The 18,714-nt window shown below is 49.5% G+C and overlaps 1 protein-coding gene across 2 annotated transcripts in view; it reads right to left on the bottom strand.

Moving 5' to 3' along the window:
* The window catches only part of SULF2 (sulfatase 2), a 118,149-nt gene that overhangs the window by 56,729 nt on the left and 42,706 nt on the right, over positions 1-18,714 (bottom strand). For both annotated transcript variants that reach the window (XM_019458230.2, XM_053890168.1), the window contains exon 3: positions 14,607-14,846. In XM_019458230.2, the coding sequence (XP_019313775.1) occupies positions 14,607-14,846 (240 nt within the window). The remainder of the gene's footprint in view (positions 1-14,606; positions 14,847-18,714) is intronic.

Here is an 18,714-nt window from a genome sequence, read left to right as displayed (position 1 = left end):
GGGGAATGACATGATCAGAATTCCATTTTCCTCTTCTTTCTTTCTTTTCTTTTTTTTTTTTTTAACAACTTTTTGTTTTTTAACGTTTATTTATTTTTGAGAGAGAGAGAGACACACACACACAGAGCACGAGCGGGGTTGGGGCAGAGAGAGAGGGAGACACAGCATCCGAAGCAGGCTCCAGGCTCCGAGCTGTCAGCACAGAGCCTCACGTAGGGCTTGAACCCACGAACCGTGAGATGGTGACCTGAACCGAAGTTGGATGCCTAACTAACTGAGCTACCAGACGCCCCAGAATTCCATTTTTCAAAGCTTCCTTCCTCTTGATGCTGGGTGGGGAGGAGAAATAGCTAATGGCTGGGGAGAAGCAGGGGCAAGGAATAAGCAGAGGCTGAAGGCTGCTGCCTGCCATGTCCCTTCACTCCTGCACGCCGCCTGCCTGTTTCTGGTGAGGTCGCTGCTATCGAGGAAGACTGAGCTGTTGTGGTTGGAGAGGTGGAGGGCGGGCTGCCTGGGCCTCGAATTAAATGCTGGCCTTGGCCGCACACTCCCTGGGAGGGCCGTGCATGTCCAGCAGATGAAGCCGGGGGCCCATGCATGTCCTGGAAACTTGACGAGTTGGGCAGGGCAGGCTCCCCCAGCACTAGGGACAGGTTTTATCACCGGCCGAGTCAACATCAGCAAGGGCTGTATTTGAAAATCTTTCTGCCCCTTTTAAAGCATGGTTTTGTCCAGAAGGATGGAGCGGGTAGGGGGTGGGGAGGTGGGGAGAAAATCCACAACAGACCCTCAGAACAAGGCCTGGGGAGACTGTCGATCATGGGATATTTAATTATCACCTCGGAGGACGCTGACACGAAGCTGATCCTTCAAAGAGCGGCGCTCAATGCCATTAGGCTGATGTCCATTTCTATGACAAGTATTTTGTAACAGTCCCTTACTCTCCTGGAAGAAATCTACACGTAACAAAAGCCACTTATGCACATCATTTCCAAAAACATCAATACGATGCTCTAACTACAGTCTATAAGCAGAGTAAGAGGAAGGCAATTTACACCAAAGAAAAATTTCAGCATGAGCTTCTGAGCACATCCGTCAAGGAGAGGTGAGGGAATAGTCTGGGGCTTGGACCGAGACGCAGATTCGGAGGAGCGTGAGAAACAGGTGTAGACTGGGTGGGCCCGAGGCAGGGGCCATTCAAATATTTTTGGTGGCCCCGCCCTCAGCGCCGAGATTTTCAGTAATATGGCATGACTCCTGGAAAAGTTTTGTACTGAGGTATGATAGTCCTTCCGTTTACTTCTCACTTAGCTTCCTGGACAATTCAGAGTGTTTACGTATAAAATGGATTTAGGGTTAAGGCTCAGATCACAATAAACGTAAAAGAATCCCCTCATACGATGATCTGGCGGAAGATTCAGAAGCCACGAGGAGCCCAAGGCAACATGGGAGCCCCGTGGGGCTCTCCTGCGCACAACAGGCCATCGAAAAGTCTCTGGTTGCTGCCCCCCCAGGAGGCCAGCAGCATCCCCAACTTTTAGAACCACCAGAAACGCTTTCATAGATTTGAGCCCCTAGGGGGCAGTGTGCTCCCTTGGGAACCACCAGGTTAGAAAAAAGTTTGCAAACCCGTGGCCTGTGGGCTGAATCCATCCCACAGGTGTGTTTGCTTTGGGTTTGCCTGGTGTTTTTATTTTTTTAATGTTTATTTATTTTTGAGAGACAGAGAGAGACAGCATGAGCGGGAGAGGGCAGAGAGAGAGAGAGGGAGACCCAGAATCTGAAGCAGCCTCCAGGCTCTGTGCTGACAGCTCAGAGGGGCTCGAACCCACGAACCGTGAGATCATGACCTGAGCCGAAGTCGGAAGCTCAACCAACTGAGCCACCCAGGCGCCCCTATTTTATTTTTTTAAAGTACAGCAAACAGTCCACATTTGAAATCTGGACAATTTCACATAAAAATCTGGGTACCATACTTCTGACGAATCAGAAGATCTGGCACCTCTGGGCCCACCCATCATCCAATGGGCACATCTGGCTGGGCTGTGGGGCGGTGCCCCCTTCCCCACCTGGCCCCTCTAGACGCTGGACTTTGGTTTCTCTGGGTAGAAAAGGGGTCACACAGACCTGGCAGAGAGCAGACCCCTCTTCGGCCTTGGGCGGGCTGACGCGTAGGGGTGCCCAGTTTCCCCTCCTTTGCTGAAAGCCCTCCTACTCTGATCTCCCCCTGCAACAGCACAGAGGGTTCTGCCGGAAGTGATCTGTTGGCCAAGGGCTGGGATGTGCCAAGTGTTCAGAGAATGAGGACAGGTGGGCCCACAGGCCCCAGCTTGGAGCCCTCCCGTATAGCTGCCCTTGGTCCTGAAACCTGACCCATGACCCAGCCACAGGATGGCCTGGGAAGGCCTGGAGAGGAAGGGCAAAGGAACCAGATCGCCGTGCTCAGACTTGAGGGGGAACAGTACAGGAAGGAGGAGAGGCAATCGCCTCAAAGGCGTGTGTGAGCATTAAGGTAAATCACGTAACGCACCAGGAGCAAGGTCTGGGCATGGCCAAGGCTCGATAAGAACAATTCGCATTTTTTTCTTAATGAAAAAAAAACTTCCTTTTGAGAGCGAGAGAGAGTGCACACACACAAGCGGGGGAGGGGCAGGGAGAGCGTGAGAGAGAATCCCAAGCAGGCTCTCAACCACGCTCAGTTTGGAGCCAGATGTGGGGCTCGATCCCCCGACCGCGAGACCACGACCCGAGCCGAAACCAAGAGTCGGACGCTCAACCAACTGAGCCGCCCGGGTGCCCCAGAACAACTTGCCTTTTAAAAATCACTGTTGTCATTCTTTTTATATTCTGGAAGGTTTGCGTGCCCCCCTCCAAAAAGATTTTGCTTGAACGACACGCTACCCCGAGGCTGTCCTACAGAACCTTTTGCGATGATGGAAAACGTTCTATATCTACAGCATCCAATCTGGCACCCACGTGCACCCACTGGGCACTTGAAACGCGCCCCGTGTGACTAAGAAACAGAATTTTTAACGTGATTTGTTTTTAATTAGCTTAAAATTAAATAGTTCCCAGTGGCCGGTGGCTGCCATGTTGGGCCCAGCAGCTCTAGTGTTGGTCCTTCTAGAATGTTCTGGGGAGTTGCAGCTAGGACCAGGGAGAGGCTGTGAGAGGTCACACTTAGCCTGAAAACCCTCTCAAACTCTTGGAAGCTCGGTAGGTAGGCTTTAAACATCCATCGAGCGTAGTCACCCTGCCTCTCACTTTTATTCGACTTCCACGACTCTTTCAACTGCCCACCCAAGTCAGAGACTCCCTGAGTGAAATGGGAGTTAGAGACCCCGGTGAGCAGAACCAAAGCCACTCGCCGGCGGGCTGGGCGGCCGCAGCGCTCCACACCCAGGACCACAGCGGACCACGAAGGGGGAGGCAGCGGGTTTTCTGAGGGTCCCCGCTTGCTTGCAAGGTTTCCGCGTTTAACTCAAGACTCTGTAGCTTTGCACGGAGGTCAACGCGTCGCTGTGGGGATTAAATAAGACGGCGTGCACGGAAGACCCCAGCTGATGGGGGCTGAATCGGGTCCCCCAAAATACACGTTCAAGTTCTAACCCCAGGTGTGTGTGAATGTGACTTTATTTGGATATAGGGTCTTCGTAGATGGTCATCAAGATGAGGTCATTAGGGTGGGCCCTCGCCCAGAGACTAAGTGTCCCGAGAAGAGGGGAATTTGGACACGGACACGCACAGGAGACAGGAGAAGGCCATGTGAAGAGAGGGACCCTCAGGGAGGCGGCCACGCGAACACAGAGGCAGGGACTGGAGCAGTGTGGCCACAAGCCAAGGAGCACCGGGGACTGCCGGGGCCACCAGGAGCTGGACGAGGCAAGGAAGGATCTTCTCCGAGAGCCTTCAGCAGGAGCGAGGCTCTGCTGACACTTGATTTAGGGCTTCTGGCCTCCAGAACCGTGAGAGAATATATTTCCGTTCTTTGAAGCCACCAGTTTGTGGGGCTTTGTTACAGAGGCCACTGGAAATCCGTACACCAGCTCCTGGGCAGGGACAGAGAGAGAGCTCCCGCGTCGGTCGGGGGCAAACAGAAATTCCACCCACCGGCCTCACTCCCAGCCCTTGAGAAGTTGGTAAGCGTGACCATCTGTGTCTTTCCTGTGGCCCCCTTTCTCTTCCGGCCCCAGGGAGCACCCCCCAAAAGTGTGGGCACTGGTCACCTGACCCTCAAGGGTGGAGTCCTGTTAAAGGCACCGCATAACTTACACGTATACGTTGTAACTCCACTGCACAGATGGGACACTGAGGCACAGACGGGGAAACTGAGGCCCAGAGGGGGGCGGGTCTCAGCCCAAGGCTACAAAAGAGTTAGAAACAGAGCCGAATTCTCTAGACTCCTGCACCAATGTTTTACTTGTTTTGAAACCTAAAGGTCTTGGAGAAAGGGAGTGACCGCTGAATCGGGAGTTTAAAGACAAATGTGGGTGCCCTGGGCCAGCCTGGGCCCTGGGGGGCTGCCTGGGAGCCTCGTAAGGTGGGTCTACTTTGAGGGGCAGTCACACCCCCAGGCCGGAGCTGGGGGCAGCTGGGTGAGGGAAGAAGGGACCAGTGTGTGCACGCGTGTGTGAGCCCGCTTGAGGGGAGAGGAAGGGAGCGGGGGCTCAACCAGGAGAAAGGCCAAGTGCAGAGAAGGCCGCCATTGTGAAGGCAGGACAGCTGCACCAGGGGCCCAGAGGACGCTTCGCGGGAAGAATCCGAGCCCTTTCTTCTCTGTGCGTGTGCAGAAGGGCCAAGAAGAAAGGAGGAGGGGCCGAGATGGTGGGATGGGGGGGTGGGGAGGAGAGAGACAGGAGAGAAAAGAGAGAGCATAGAAAGCTGGTGGAGGGTGGGGGTGGGGGGGAGCTGCTGGCTCTGGATGGAATTTGCAGACTCATCCATGATGGTCCTGCCACGATTCCCCAAGCACCTATGATGGGGCAGGCCCTCTTCCAGGCACCAGGATGCGGGAGAAGACAGCTCAGGTAGTCCCTGCTCCCAGTGAGCTGACATTTCAGAAGGGAGGTAACCAGTGAGATCAATGGCGGAACGCATGTTAGTGGTAGAAAGGGCCAGAGAGATGGATGAAGCAGGGTTCGAACCAGGGTCCTGAAGGGGGGATGGTGACATGTTCCAACTTGGGAGGCTGAACAACAAATATACAGATATATGTTACGCGCTGACAGGAGCTCTGAAGGACGATGAAGCAGGGTGAGGGGATGAAGAGGGGAAAGGAACCCTCTTGTGGATGTGCCCCCCTCCACAGCCGGTGCATTCTAGAACACAATGAGGGAGGGGCTGAAGGCTCACCACCAGTGCCCACATCTCTACGAACGTCTGTACCAGATGCTAGAAGCTGGGCATGGACACAGCCTCAGAACGGCCAGACTCAGATGGCAACATGGAAGGAGAAGGCGTGACCCCCACGAGAAGACAATGGACACTTCTGTCTAATTTGCCAGAAAGCGCCAGAAAAGGCGTCCCCCCTCACCCGCAAAGCAGCGGAGTGGAAATCCGTGACTGCCACCTCTATGCGTTTTTCCTCCTCTTCGTTCCCACAGCCCTCGATTTATTTCCGCTTTGCCAGAAATTGCCAAATCGCTTCTTGGCGTGGAGGTGCCAATGTGCATTCCCACTGCTGATGTGTGGGGTTTCCTGTTTTCCCACATCCCCTACCCCCCGCCCCCCGCCAGACTTTGCTGTGATGGGGCCTCTGAACATTGGCTATGGCCATTGTGGGCTTAATTGGCATTTTACTGATCACCAGACAGGTTGAGCGTGTGCTACCAATTTGGATCCGTGTGTACAACTTGAATGGATCAGCTTATCCATCATGACGTTCATGGGAACACTGGTCTGGGGGAGGTTGTGCGATGCTACGATGCTTGTGTAACTCATCACCATCCTCAGAGCTAACAGCGCTTAAGGGCTTACTCTGGATCACGGTTCTAACGTATTTGATCCTCACAAAACCCTACGAGCTGAGTAACATCCTTAGCCTTAGTTGCGGTAACCGAGACTAAGAAGTTCAATGACTCGTCCAAACTCACTCAGTTAGAAAGCGGAATCAGAAAGGCTCTTAACGACAGAGAACAAACGGAAGGTTGATGGAGGAAGGTGGGTGGGGGATGGGCTAGCTAGATGGGTGATGGGCGTTAAGGAGGGCGCTCGTTGGGATGAGCACTGGGCGTTGTATATAAGGGTTCTACTCCTGAAACCAATGTTGCGCTGTATGTTAACGAACTAAAATTTAAATTAAAAAATGCCTATTCAAAAAAAAAAAAAAAAAAAAAGTAGTGGAATCAGGATTCGAACCCAGGCAGAGTCCTTGCTCTCAATGGCTTTGTGAAGAGTGGGGAGGCATCTCCTTCCACGAACGCGATAGAACTCTGACTCGTGGGTAGGTAAGAGAGCACGGTCGGGCAGCTGACATGGGCTGAAAGTTAGGACCGAGTGCATTTTGTAAAAACCGAGGAGGCAATTCATCCCTTTCAGGGTGTTTATAATTGAGCTCTAGGTTCCCGGAGAAGCCAACACACAGAAACACCCGTGAACAAACTGCTGTTTATCCCGCTTTGCCTTGCTCACTTCCTGCAAGACACGGGCTAGCAGAAAGCACGGGGATTGCAAAATGAGCTTGCAAATCTTGTCAAAGAGGCAAGGTTTTGTGAAATTAATTAAAGGGATGCTGGAGGACGGCTCGAAGCACACGCAAATCCACTGACAAAATTCTGGTCTATGAGGTAACTGAAGAAGAGACTGTTAGAAAGGATGGGGAGTAGCAAGTACTTCACAAGGGGGAGATTCAGGAGTCAAAGGATTAAGAGAGGCCCTTGCGAAAACCGATCCAATCCCGAATACTTCTGCAAAAATGACCTGTTATGATGTTGATCTCCTGTACTCAAAAGAGTATCAGATACACAAGTGGCTGTGAACCGTTACTGTACTTTGATTTTAATCTTCCCCCAGCACCCCTTTGCTTCTCCTTCTACAGGAAAGAATTTCTAGCTGGGAATATGGTCACCCAGCATGAAGACTGCCCTTCCCAGCTTCCTCTGCGGTCACGTGTGCTCGTGTGACTTGTTTCTCATCAATGAGGTACAAGGAAAAATGGAGAGCAGCTGAAACTCTGATCAATCTAGGAACACCTAAATATATGAAGCAAATATCGACAGATCCAAAGGGAGAAATAGACAGCAATAAATTAATCGTAGGGGACTTGAATGCCCCACTTCCGTCAATGGATAGATCATCTAGACAGATAATCGTAAGGCAACATTGGCCTTAAATGACACGTTGGACCAGATGGACTTAAGATTTCCAGAACATTCCATTCCAAAGCAACAGAACACACATTCTTCTCGAGTGCACATGGAACATTCTCCAGGATAGATCATATGTGGGACCACAAAACAAGTCTTAATACATTTAGGAAAACCGAAATCAGATCAAGCAACTTTTTTCCTACCATGATGGTATGAAATTAGAGATCAATCATGAGAAGAAAACTGGAACATTCACGAATGTGTGGAGCGTAAACAACATAAAACGGAACAACCACTGGGCCAAAGAAGAACTCAAGAGAAGTTTAAAAAATACCCTGAGACAAATGAAAATGGGAATAAAACATCCCAGAACTTACGGGATACAGCAAAAGCAGTTCTAAGAGGGAAGTTCATAGCGATAAATGCCAACATCAAGAAACCAGAAAAATCTCAAAGAAAGCACCTAACTTTACACCTCAAGGAACCAGGAAAACAGGAACAAACAAAGCTCAAAGTTAGCAGAAGGAAGAAAATAACGAAAATCACAACAGAAATAAGTAAAATAGGGACTAAAACAACAATGGAAAAGATCAATACAACTAAGAGCTGGTTCTTTGAAAAGATGTACCAAACTGACGACTCTTTAGCCAGACTTACCAAGACAAAGAGAGAGGGCTCAAATAAATAAAACCAGAAACGAGAGATGTTACACAGAAATACAAAGGATCATTAAGAGACTGTACTATGGGCAATTATACACTCACAAATTGGACAACCTAGAAGAAATGGATAAATTCCTAGAAACACACAATTTACCAAGACTGAATCATGAAGAAATTGGAAATCTGAATAGATCACTTACTACTAAGGAGATTGAACCAGGGATCAAAAACTTCTCAACAAGCAAAAGTCCAGGACCAGACGGCTTCACTGGTGAGTTCTACCAAAAGCATTTAAAGAAGAATTAATATGAATCCTTTTCAAATGTCTCCAAAAAAACAGAAGAGGAGAAAACACTGCTAGACTCATTCCATGAGACCAGTGTTACCCTGATACCAAAACCAAAGACACCACAAGAAAAGAAAATTACAGTCCAATATCCCTGATGAACATAGATGCAAAAACTCTCAACAAGATATTAGCAAATGGAATCCAACAATACATTAAAAGGATCGAATGGGATTTATCCAGGGGGAGCAAGAACAGTTTACCATATGCAGATCAATAAATGTGATACACCACGTTAACAAAGTGAAGGATAAAACCGTATGATCATCTCATTAGATGCAGAAAAAGCATTTGACGAAATTCAACATTCATTTATGATGAAAACTCTCAGCCAAGTGGGTATAGAGGAGAAGTACCTCAACACAATAAAGGCCACATAGGATCAGCCCACAGCTAACTCACTCAACAGTGAAAAACTGAAATCCTTTCTTCTAAGATCAGGAGTAAGACAAGGATGCCTACTCTTGTCACTTTTTTTTTAATGTTTTAATTTATTTTTGAGATAGAGAGACCGAGTGTGAGTGGAGGAGGGGCAGAGAGAGGGAGACACGGAATCTGAAGCAGGCTCCAGGCTCTGAGCGGTCAGCACAGAGCCCGACGCAGGGCTTGAACTCACAAACTGTGAGATCATGACCTGAGCCGAAGTTGGACGCCAAACCGACTGAGCCACCCAGGCGCCCCTACTCTTGTCACTTTCGTTCAATGCAGTATCGGAAGTCCTAGCCAGAGCAATTAGGTATGAAAAAGAAAGAAAAGCCATCCACATTGGGAAGGTAGAATTAAACTCTCACTATTTGCATATGACATGATATCACACATAGAAACCCCAAAATAACTGTTAGAATAGACAGATTCAGTGAAGGTGCAGGATACGAAATCGATACGCAAAAATCCATTGTATCTCTATACACCAGCAATGAACTATCAGAAAGAAAAATGAAGAAACAATCCCCTTTACGATTGCATCAAAAAGAATCAGATACCTAGGAATAAATTTAACCAAGGAGGTGAAAGACCCATACGCTGAAAACTGTCAGATATTCATGAAAGACACTGAAGAAGACCCAAATAAATGGAAAGATATTCTGTGCTCATGGATTGGAAGAATTAATACTGTAATATGCCCACAGTACCCAAAGCAATGGAGATTCAACCCAATCCCTATTCAAATTCCAGCAGCATTTTTCACAGAAGTAGAACAAATAATCTTAAAACTTGTATGGAACCACAAAAGACCCCAACTAGCTTAAGCAATCTTGAGAAAGAAGAACAAAGCTGGAGGCCTCATGCTTGCTGACTTCAAACTGTATTACGAAGCTACAGTAATCAAAACAGTATGGCGTTGGCGTTAAAACAGACACACAGATCAGTGTAACAGAACAGAGCCTGGAAATAAACCCACACAGATATGGTTAACTAATTGACATCAAAGGAGCCTAGAATATACAATGGGGAAAGGACAGTCTCTTCAATAAGTGGTGCTGGGGAAACGAGCCAGCCACACAAACAAAATGAACCTGGACCCCTGATGTCATCCACAAAAACGAACTAGAAATGGATTAAAGACTTGAACACAAGACCTGAAACCATAATGCGACATTAGTCTTGGCGACGGTTTTTTGGATTTGACACCAGAAGCAAAGGCAATTCATGACAAACATAAATAACCGGGACCACACCAAACTGAAAAGCTTCTGCACAGCAAAAGAAACCATCAGCACAATGAAAGGGCAACCTGCCGGACTGGAGAAAATATTTGCAACTCTTTTATCTGAAAAGGGGTTAATATCCAAAAGATATAAAGAAATCCTAAGGCTCAACGGCAAAAACACAAACAATTAGTAAAAGGCAAAAGATTTATACGATCTGAAGAGAAACCAGAGTATTAAAAACACAAACAATTAATCAAACAAGGGGCAAAGGATCTGAATGGACATTTTGCCAAAGAAGACATCCAGGTGGCCAACAGGTATGTGAAAAAGTGCCGAACGTCACTCATCATCAGGGAAATGCAAATCAAAACCACAATGAGATGTCACTTCACACCTGCCAGGACGGCTGTTATCAGAAGGACAAGAGACAGCAAGTGTGGGTGAGGGTGTGGAGAAAAGGGAACCCTCGCGCACCGCCGGCCGGGATGAAAATCGGTGCAGCCACAACGGAAACACTACGGAGCTTCCTCACGAAATTAAAAACAGAACTCCCATACGATCCAGCAATTCCCCTTCTGGGGATTGATCTGCAGGAAATGAAATCGTGAACTTGAAAAGATATCTGCACCCCTACGTCCGCTGCAGCATTATTTACAACGGCCAGGACATGGAAAGAAGCTAAATGTCCGTCGATGGCTGAATGGATAAAGATGTGGTGTATGTAGACAAGGAACGATCATTCAGCCGCGTGAGTGAAACCTTGTCATTTGCAACAACAAGGATGGACCTTGAGGGCAAGATGCTAAGTGAAAGAAGCCAGAGAGAGACAAATACTGTTATGATCTCGCTCATATGTAAGAATCCAAGAAAAGAACACTGAGCTCGTAGATACAGAGGACAGATTGGCGGTTGCCAGTGGCGGTGGGCAGGGCTAGGGGTGGGTGAAATGGGTGAAGGGGGTCCAAAGGTACCAACTGCCAGTTGTACAATAAGTAAGTCATGAGGACACAAGGTACCCATGGTGACTACAGTCAACGACACCACACTGCATATGTGAAAGCTGCTAAGAGAGAAATTCTTAGAGGTTTTCATCACAAGAAATTTCGTAACTATGCGTGGCGATGGATGTTAACTAGATTCTTTGTGGTGTCCCTTTCATAATATATACACACGTTGAATACCCCAAATACCCCAAACTAATATAACGTTAGACACCAATTATATCTCATTCTCAGAAAAGCAAATGGTTGAGTCTCTGGTCAATTTGTGGAGCAGGCCCACCAAAGAAGCACGGGCTTTTATTTTTTAATTTTTCTATTTTTTCCCAATATATGAAATTTATTGTCAAATTGGCTTCCATACAACACCCAGTGCTCATCCCATAAGGTGCCCTCCTCAATACCCATCACCCACCCTCCCCTCCCTCCCACCCCCCATCAACCCTCAGTTTGTTCTCAGTTTTTAAGAGTCTCTTATGCTTTGGTTCTCTCCCACTCTAACCTCTTTTTTTTTTTTCCCCTTCCCCTCCCCCATGGGTTCCTGTTAAGTTTCTCAGGATCCACATAAGAGTGAAAACATATGGTATCTGTCTTTCTCTGTATGGCTTATTTCACTTAGCATCACACTCTCCAGTTCCATCCACGTGGCTACAAAGGGCCATATTTCATTCTTTCTCATTGCCACGTAGTACTCCATTGTGTATATAAACCACAAATTCTTTATCTATTCATCGGTTGATGGACATTTAGGCTCTTTCCATAATTTGGCTATTGTTGAGAGTGCTAGAAGCACGGGCTTTTAACTGCAAGCAATAAGTGATTGCTCTCTTGGGTCTCATACACAGCCAAACGTAAATCCAACTCAACCAACTTTGCTAAATACCTGTGAGAATGCAGAGTTTAATGTGCCTAAAGACCCAGAAAGAGCAGCTGACCACTGGTCCTTGGGAGACTAAGGTTGTTACACGTTCTAACGTGAGTCATACCTATCAAATTCATCTAAGAGGAATTTTCAACTCATTAGTTTCCTGTCATTTTCCTCAATCAACCAACAATGACCAGCATAACTAACATTATTAGTGGTATCTTTAAAATGTTTTCACCTTAAATAGCAACTTAATATAAAACTCAAGTCAGAGCTTCCTAGCTGCCAGGGCAAAGAGGGAAAGTATACAGGGTACATAGCGCTTGCTATTTAATGACCAGGAGCACATCAGGCCATCAGAACAAACAGGCATTTTCAGGGTCCTGAGTTCTGAAAGTCACGCTGCAGCAGGGTCTCTTGTACAGAGAGGCATTCTAACTGTAACGAATAAAATTCTCAGGGACCGTTTTACGAAAAATGTAAATGATCTGTGTATGGCTATTTACGCTGGGACGTTATGATCCCAGTCTTCACTGAAGCGATACCGAGTAAGCATAGTTGGATGAAAGCAAGTCTTTGGGAAGACAGCTTTTCGGCGATGTGTGCAAATTCAAGAACGAAGTTTGGGAAATCAATTTTGAAGAACATTTATTATTGAAATAGTTCCTTTTCTTGTGCCAGCTGTATGATTCTAAGGCATTAGTCACCGGTTCCCACCAGGAGCGCCCACGATATCACAGGGTATGTGTTTCCTTTCAGTGTGAAGGATGCTCCAAACTTGCTTTGAATTCCCACGGTCTTCGGTTTCCATTTTGGTTGTGTCACAAGCACCCCAACTGAGGACTCTGGGCACATCTCTTTTCCGGGCTGCAGTTGTCTGGCTATCAAATAAGGGTGTTGATGAGAACACCTTAGGGTCCTTACTGTTCTTTTAGCATCCAAATCGGAAGTTTTCTACACAGACCTTTCAGTCAGATGTTCTACAGGGGGTCTGTGAGCTATACTCTGCCTTCAGACAAGCTTTTGTTTGGCCCACGGTGTACATTTTTTAAGAAATTGATGATGGCAACGTTTTTTTTTTTTCCCCTTATATCAGCATATTTCAGCTACACATTCAGGTTAGAAATATGCGAAGATTGGTACCCCTGGGCACGAATGGCTATAATTATCCGGACCGGTGTAGAAGATGCCCCTTTCCGTAGGTGCCCTCTGGTGTGCTGCGGGACCCCCGTGTCCTGCTTCTTTATTTACATGCAGGTCCCCACAACCAGCTGCGCGGTGGCCCGTGCTGACCTCTGACACGTGCGGCTTTCTGCAGAGATCCAGGAACCAACCAGCTTATGCGCATGGGATGGAGGCCTTCTGAGTTCTCTCAGGAGGCCCCGCTTTCTGGGTGACCCTGGCAGGAGAATCAGTCCACAAGAAGACGCACCTTCCTCTTGTTCCCCACCCCGACGTGCCCCGCCAGCCACATGGGTATCCCAGGGAAAGCACCCCCAGCCTGGAAGGCTGCTTCATCTCTGAACTCAGCTGAGGGAGGCGTCGATCCCTCCCTCCTGTCACTCCCCCGGAAACAAGCCCCTGGTCACTCGGACGCGACTTCTCAGGGTGGCAGCATCCCAGCCGCAATGTCTGATTTCACGATCGCCTCGCTCGGCTCTCAGTGGGGAGTGTTTACTTTTTCAAAATTCAATTTAATGGAGTTTTGGAGGAATTTCGCATGGTGCTAGAGGTAAGTGTTTGTAATTGTGTCTTTGCCCCAGGCCAGCAGCCTGACAGGTGAGCCTTGGGAACCGACCAAGGTACCTCCTGCAAGATAGACCGGAAGGCCTAATTGCTCTGTATCCATCCACGATACAGCTCTGCAGCACTGACCACAGGAGAGGTGGGGCGTGCTGGGTAGTGTAGACGGCCAAGTGTAGACAAGCCGTCCATGTCAGTTTCCCGGCCATTCTGCAGAGTGGCCACACAGTCCCACACGTGCTCCTGTCCATTTTCCACACCAATTTTCATCCCTGCCTCCCACCCCAATGTTCTTCTGGAACCTTCTTCCATGCTGATGGTCTGAAGTCAATAAACCGGTCCCTAACATAACACATGGTGAATACAAACTCACACATAAATACTTCTAGCCTCTCTCTGTATTTCATATTTTAAGTGGACTCATTAAAAAAATTCAAATTGCTTTGAAAAGGTCACGTTCTTTCACTACTATAGGCAAATCATTTTGTATTTTTCTTTTTTTAATATATTTTTTTATTCTTTTTTTTTTTTTTTTTTTCTATTTTAGAGAACAAGGGAGTGAGCTTGTATGAGCGGGACAGAGGGGGAGGGGGAGGGGGGAGAGGGGGGGAGGGGGAGGGGGAGAGGGGGGAGGGGGGAGGGGGAGGGGGGAGAGGGGGGGAGGGGGAGGGGGGAGAGGGGGGAGGGGGAGGGGGAGGGGGGAGGGGGAGGGGGAGGGAGAGGAAGAGAATCTCAAGCAGGTGCCATGCTCAGCGTGGAGCCAGAGGCGGGGCTCAATCCCACGACCCTGGGATCACGACCTGAGCTGAAATCAAGAGTCGGACGCTCCACCTGCTGAGCCACCCAGGCGCCCCTCGGGTCGTATTTTTCTAGGGCCCACGGGCATAAGCGAACGCTTTTAAGTTAAAATGAAGCGGTCCACGGGCTGCCTGACGTCATCTCCAATCCCTGCAGTACAGGGTCCACACGCCGGTCTGAGGTCGGGGCGCCTGCGCGCCCGCCTGCCCGCCCGCGGCCCCCTGGCTCCCCTTACCTGTCCGGTAGCCCGTGCTGTTGAGGTACACGGCGAAGGTGCGGCTCTCGTGCTGTGCCTGCCAGGAGGGCGAGGAGCAGTTCTCGTTGTTGGTGTAGGTGTTGTGGTTGTGGACATACTTCCCGGTGAGGATAGAGGAACGCGAAGGGCAGCACATGGGCGTGGTCACGAAGGCGTTGACGAAGTGCGCCCCACCCCGCTCCATGATGCGCCTTGTCTTGTTCATCACCTGCATGGAACCTGCAACCAGGAGCCAAGGTGAGTGCGGCCGTTCCCAGCTGGTGCCCGGTGGGCCATGCGACCAGTGGGGACAGGCGCTGAGTGGTTCTTAACCCCATCCCTGGGGAGGGGGTGCATTTTGGAAATCTCTGGGGACACATGGGGGGGGGGGCACAACGGTTAGTTGTGAGCATGGGCCCGCGAGGCACTGTGGGGTAGTCCTGTGCAAGAAATATCCTGGGTCCCCAGTCCCGCTGCGTGCTCATGGGGAGCAGATAAAAACCTGTTTGTCATACATATAAACAAAACATCTTTTTTTTTTTTTTTTTTTGCAGGATATTAATATGCAGTGTATTTATTTTTTTTTTTGGTAAGCAACCACTATGTAAACGAAGGGAAGATTGTACTTTGTTTTGTTTGGAACTTGCCCAAGAATTGTTCGTTTTTATTGAAATCTGGTCATGCCAACCCACCTGGCTCACCTCCCTGAACACTCCTCTGCTCCTTTGTCCACACGGTCCTTCTAGTTTGGAATCTACTTCTCACCTCTCTCCAGACTCAGCCATCGGCCAAGCCACACCTCTTCCAGTGATCACACTGGCTTCTGATTCCCTCGAGCGCGTCGTATGCATGCTGCAGGTGTTATTAGGGCTTAATCGCATACCACTAGGTATCGTGGCTCCGTTCGCGCCTTTTCTTGTTCGTGAGTGAAGCCGTAAGCAGCGAAAGGCGCTCAGGACGGAAAGGAAACTAACGTGCAGGAGACCTACTGTGCACAGGTGCTTTCCTGGTCACTGCTCCGCTGAGGGCCCCACGAGGGCAGAGACTGCGTGCCCTGCTCCGTGCTGAATTCTCAACGCCCTCGTGGTGTGATACACAGTAGGCACTCAATGAACGTTTGCAGAGTGGATGTGCAAACCTATGGCCGGTATCAGGATATTTAGTAGGGTTAGGGAAATATTCAAGGGAAATCCTTTCTCTCTTCCTCCTCCCACCCTCAGGTTCCTTCCTTTTCCTTAGAGTTCTTAGAGTCTACTGCGGACTGAGTGATGCAAACTCTCCCCCACCCTCCATACGTCCTCGTCGTCACCCTCAAAACCTGTGAATGTGACCTTATTTGGAAAAAAGCGTCTTTGCAGGTGTAGTTAAGGATCTTGGGGGGAGATTGTTCTGGATTACTGGGGTGGGCCCCAAATCCAATGACAAGCGTCGTGTAGGAGCCAGAAGGGAGAAGACACACAGACACGGTGGGGACGGCCATGTGAGGACCGAGGCAGAGGCTGGAGGGACGCAGCCACAGGCTAAGGAACTCCCGGGGCCCCCGGGAGCTGGAAGAGGAAGGAAGGATTCTCCTCTAGAGCCTTCGGAGGAAGCATAACCCTGTCGACACGTGGATTCCGGACTTCTGGCTTCTAGAACTACTGAAGAGTAAGCCAATGCAGTCTACCAGGCGTTTGGAGTTTTTACTGGAGAGGTGCCCAGCCCAATCACCAACAGCCCCTTAGAGGTTTTAACAAAAACTAATCACTCTCACCTCAGCACTCTGTCCCTACAGGCGAAGAATGAAAAGGAGATTTATATGGCTCTTTTATCCCATCTTTCTGCCAAATAGGGACGGAAATAGAGTTAGAGCTTCCCTGAGGCAAACATAGATCATATCTCCTCACTATTTAAAACCATCGGATAGCTTCCCGTGGCACTCGGAAGGACACCGGAATTCCTTACTGTGGCCTAAGACTCTTCCAGACTCTTCCAGACTCGTCCTTGCTGCCAAGCCACCTCCCATGTTCCTTTGACCTCATCTCTCCCCTCCCCCTTGCTCACTTGGTTACACTGGCCTCCTCATGGTTTCTCAAATGCTCCACTCCCATCCCTGCCCCAGGATCTTTGCACTGGCTACCGCTTCTGCTGGGACTCTTCCTGAGACATCCCTTTGTTGGCTTATCCCATTTAGTCAGATCTCAACTCGACGTCACCTCCTCAGCAAGGCCTGGCCAGCCCCCCTGCAGCACTTGAGCTGGTTTTTATAGGGGAGGCCCTTCTGGGACCAGGTGTGTTTCCTGAGCCTCTTGGCCAAGGCTGGCAGCGGTGGGTGGAGGAAAGAGCCAGCTCTGTGTGAGGAACTGAACAGGAATTATCAGGCCCGGAACCGTGTGAACATCTATCCTCAAGGTCACACGCCCTCCAAGAAGCCCCAGGGGACACAGTTGTAACTGCAGGCAACTACAAGGTTGCTACCAGGTACGACACCTCCCTCTGGAGGGGACAGATGACATGGGCTTTCCGAGGTCCAGCCTGCGAAGCCAGCAGGGCACAGTCTCAGGGTTCAGCCGAGCCCTGGGGCCTCACCAGCCTCGGGGCCGCTCCTGGCGAAGGGTTTCCGGGAAGGCCTCCCACTCGCCGATGGGTTCTTTCTACCCTGAACTTTTACCACGAATCGAGACATCGGAGTCCCGACGACACCCGAGGCCCAAGCCTGAACACTAGCCACGTCCCCGGCTCGCGGCCTTTGCCGGAGCTCTGCCCTCTGCCTGGAGCGCTCCCTCCTTCAGGTTACTGAGCAAAAGTCAAGTATCTCAGGGGAGGCCTTCCCTGGCCCAGAATCTGGGAGGGATTTAGGCCTGCTTTGTTTGCCGTTACATTCCCAAGCCTAGAACAGTGCCTGGCACAGAGTAGGTTCTCAATAAACGTCTGGAAATTAACAGAAGATCTGATCTTACTGTTTGAGGTTTCTATAGAACTCAGGAGCCCCAGGTGGTTCGTATTCCTAGACATGTGTGTTTTGCGCAGCGGGTTCGAAAACTCTGCCTTTAAAGAGCATGAAATCCATCCCGCGTTCTCTGGTTTGCTACCCTAGCCACGGCTCCTTATGGTCCCACATCCCACATCTGCCCATTCACGTACCCGCCAGGCGCCTGAAGGCCTGGGTTTGGCAGCGTCCTAACATAACTTAGTGGATGAGACAGGTCCAGCTTCTCCGTGGGGTAGAGGGCAGTGTTATCGGTCAATAATAATCGTTATGCTCGCTAATATCGCAATGGCCGAGTGCCGGCTGTATGCACGGCTGGGCATGTGTTATGTGCCGTGTTACTTAATCCTTTCAACAGCCCTTTTGAGGACAGAGAGCGAAATGCCCAAAGCCACACGCCTTTGGAAGCGTGATGTGAGGGCTCAAACCCAGGCTTGTCCGGCGGGGACGGCGGGTGCTTGGAGTCAGGTTCAAGAAACGTACGGTTCACACCGCACGGGAGGCAGCGTAAAGACACCCAGGAAACGCACTGAGATCCCAAGCACTTGGTCAATTCTCGACCTCAAGGAGGCTCGGAAGAGTCCTGGACTGGAGGCTGGGTCCCCTGGTCATCCCAGAGGTGACTTTAGCTGGCACACCAGCGGTGGGAGCAGCACGGGGGCACATCACCAAATATCAGGGACGCCAGCCGTGGGCAAGTGATTCCCTCCACTACTGATCAACACAAAAGGTCAACTGGTGTGGTCACGTCCTTAACACCTACACAATTCCTGCCTCAACGGGGAGTGAACCAGTCGCCTGTCAGAACGCTCAGGGGGCAGCAGTATTGGCTTGTATTTAGTCGACTGGTTTAGTTTTCCTTTCCTTAGAGCAGTTAATCCTGGCTTCTCTCATTTAGGGTAGCGGAATCTTGTTCTTTTCTTTTTTTTAATATTCTTTAAAAAGAGTTTCTTAATGTTTATTTATTTTTGAGAGACAGAGAGAGACAGAGAATGAGCAGAGGAGGGGCAGAGGGAGAGGGAGACACAGAATCCGAAACAGGCTCCAGGCTCTGAGCTGCCGGCACAGAGCCCGACGCGGGGCTCGAACCCACGAACGGTGACATCATGATCTGAGCTGAAGTTAGACGCTTCACTGACT

Source organism: Panthera pardus, unplaced genomic scaffold (assembly GCF_024362965.1).
Source record: "Panthera pardus isolate Hobbes unplaced genomic scaffold, ASM2436296v1 HiC_scaffold_25, whole genome shotgun sequence".
NCBI lineage: Eukaryota > Metazoa > Chordata > Mammalia > Carnivora > Felidae > Panthera > Panthera pardus.
The sequence above is the reverse complement of the archived record's forward strand: the minus strand, read 5'-3'. Positions and strand labels throughout refer to the sequence as shown.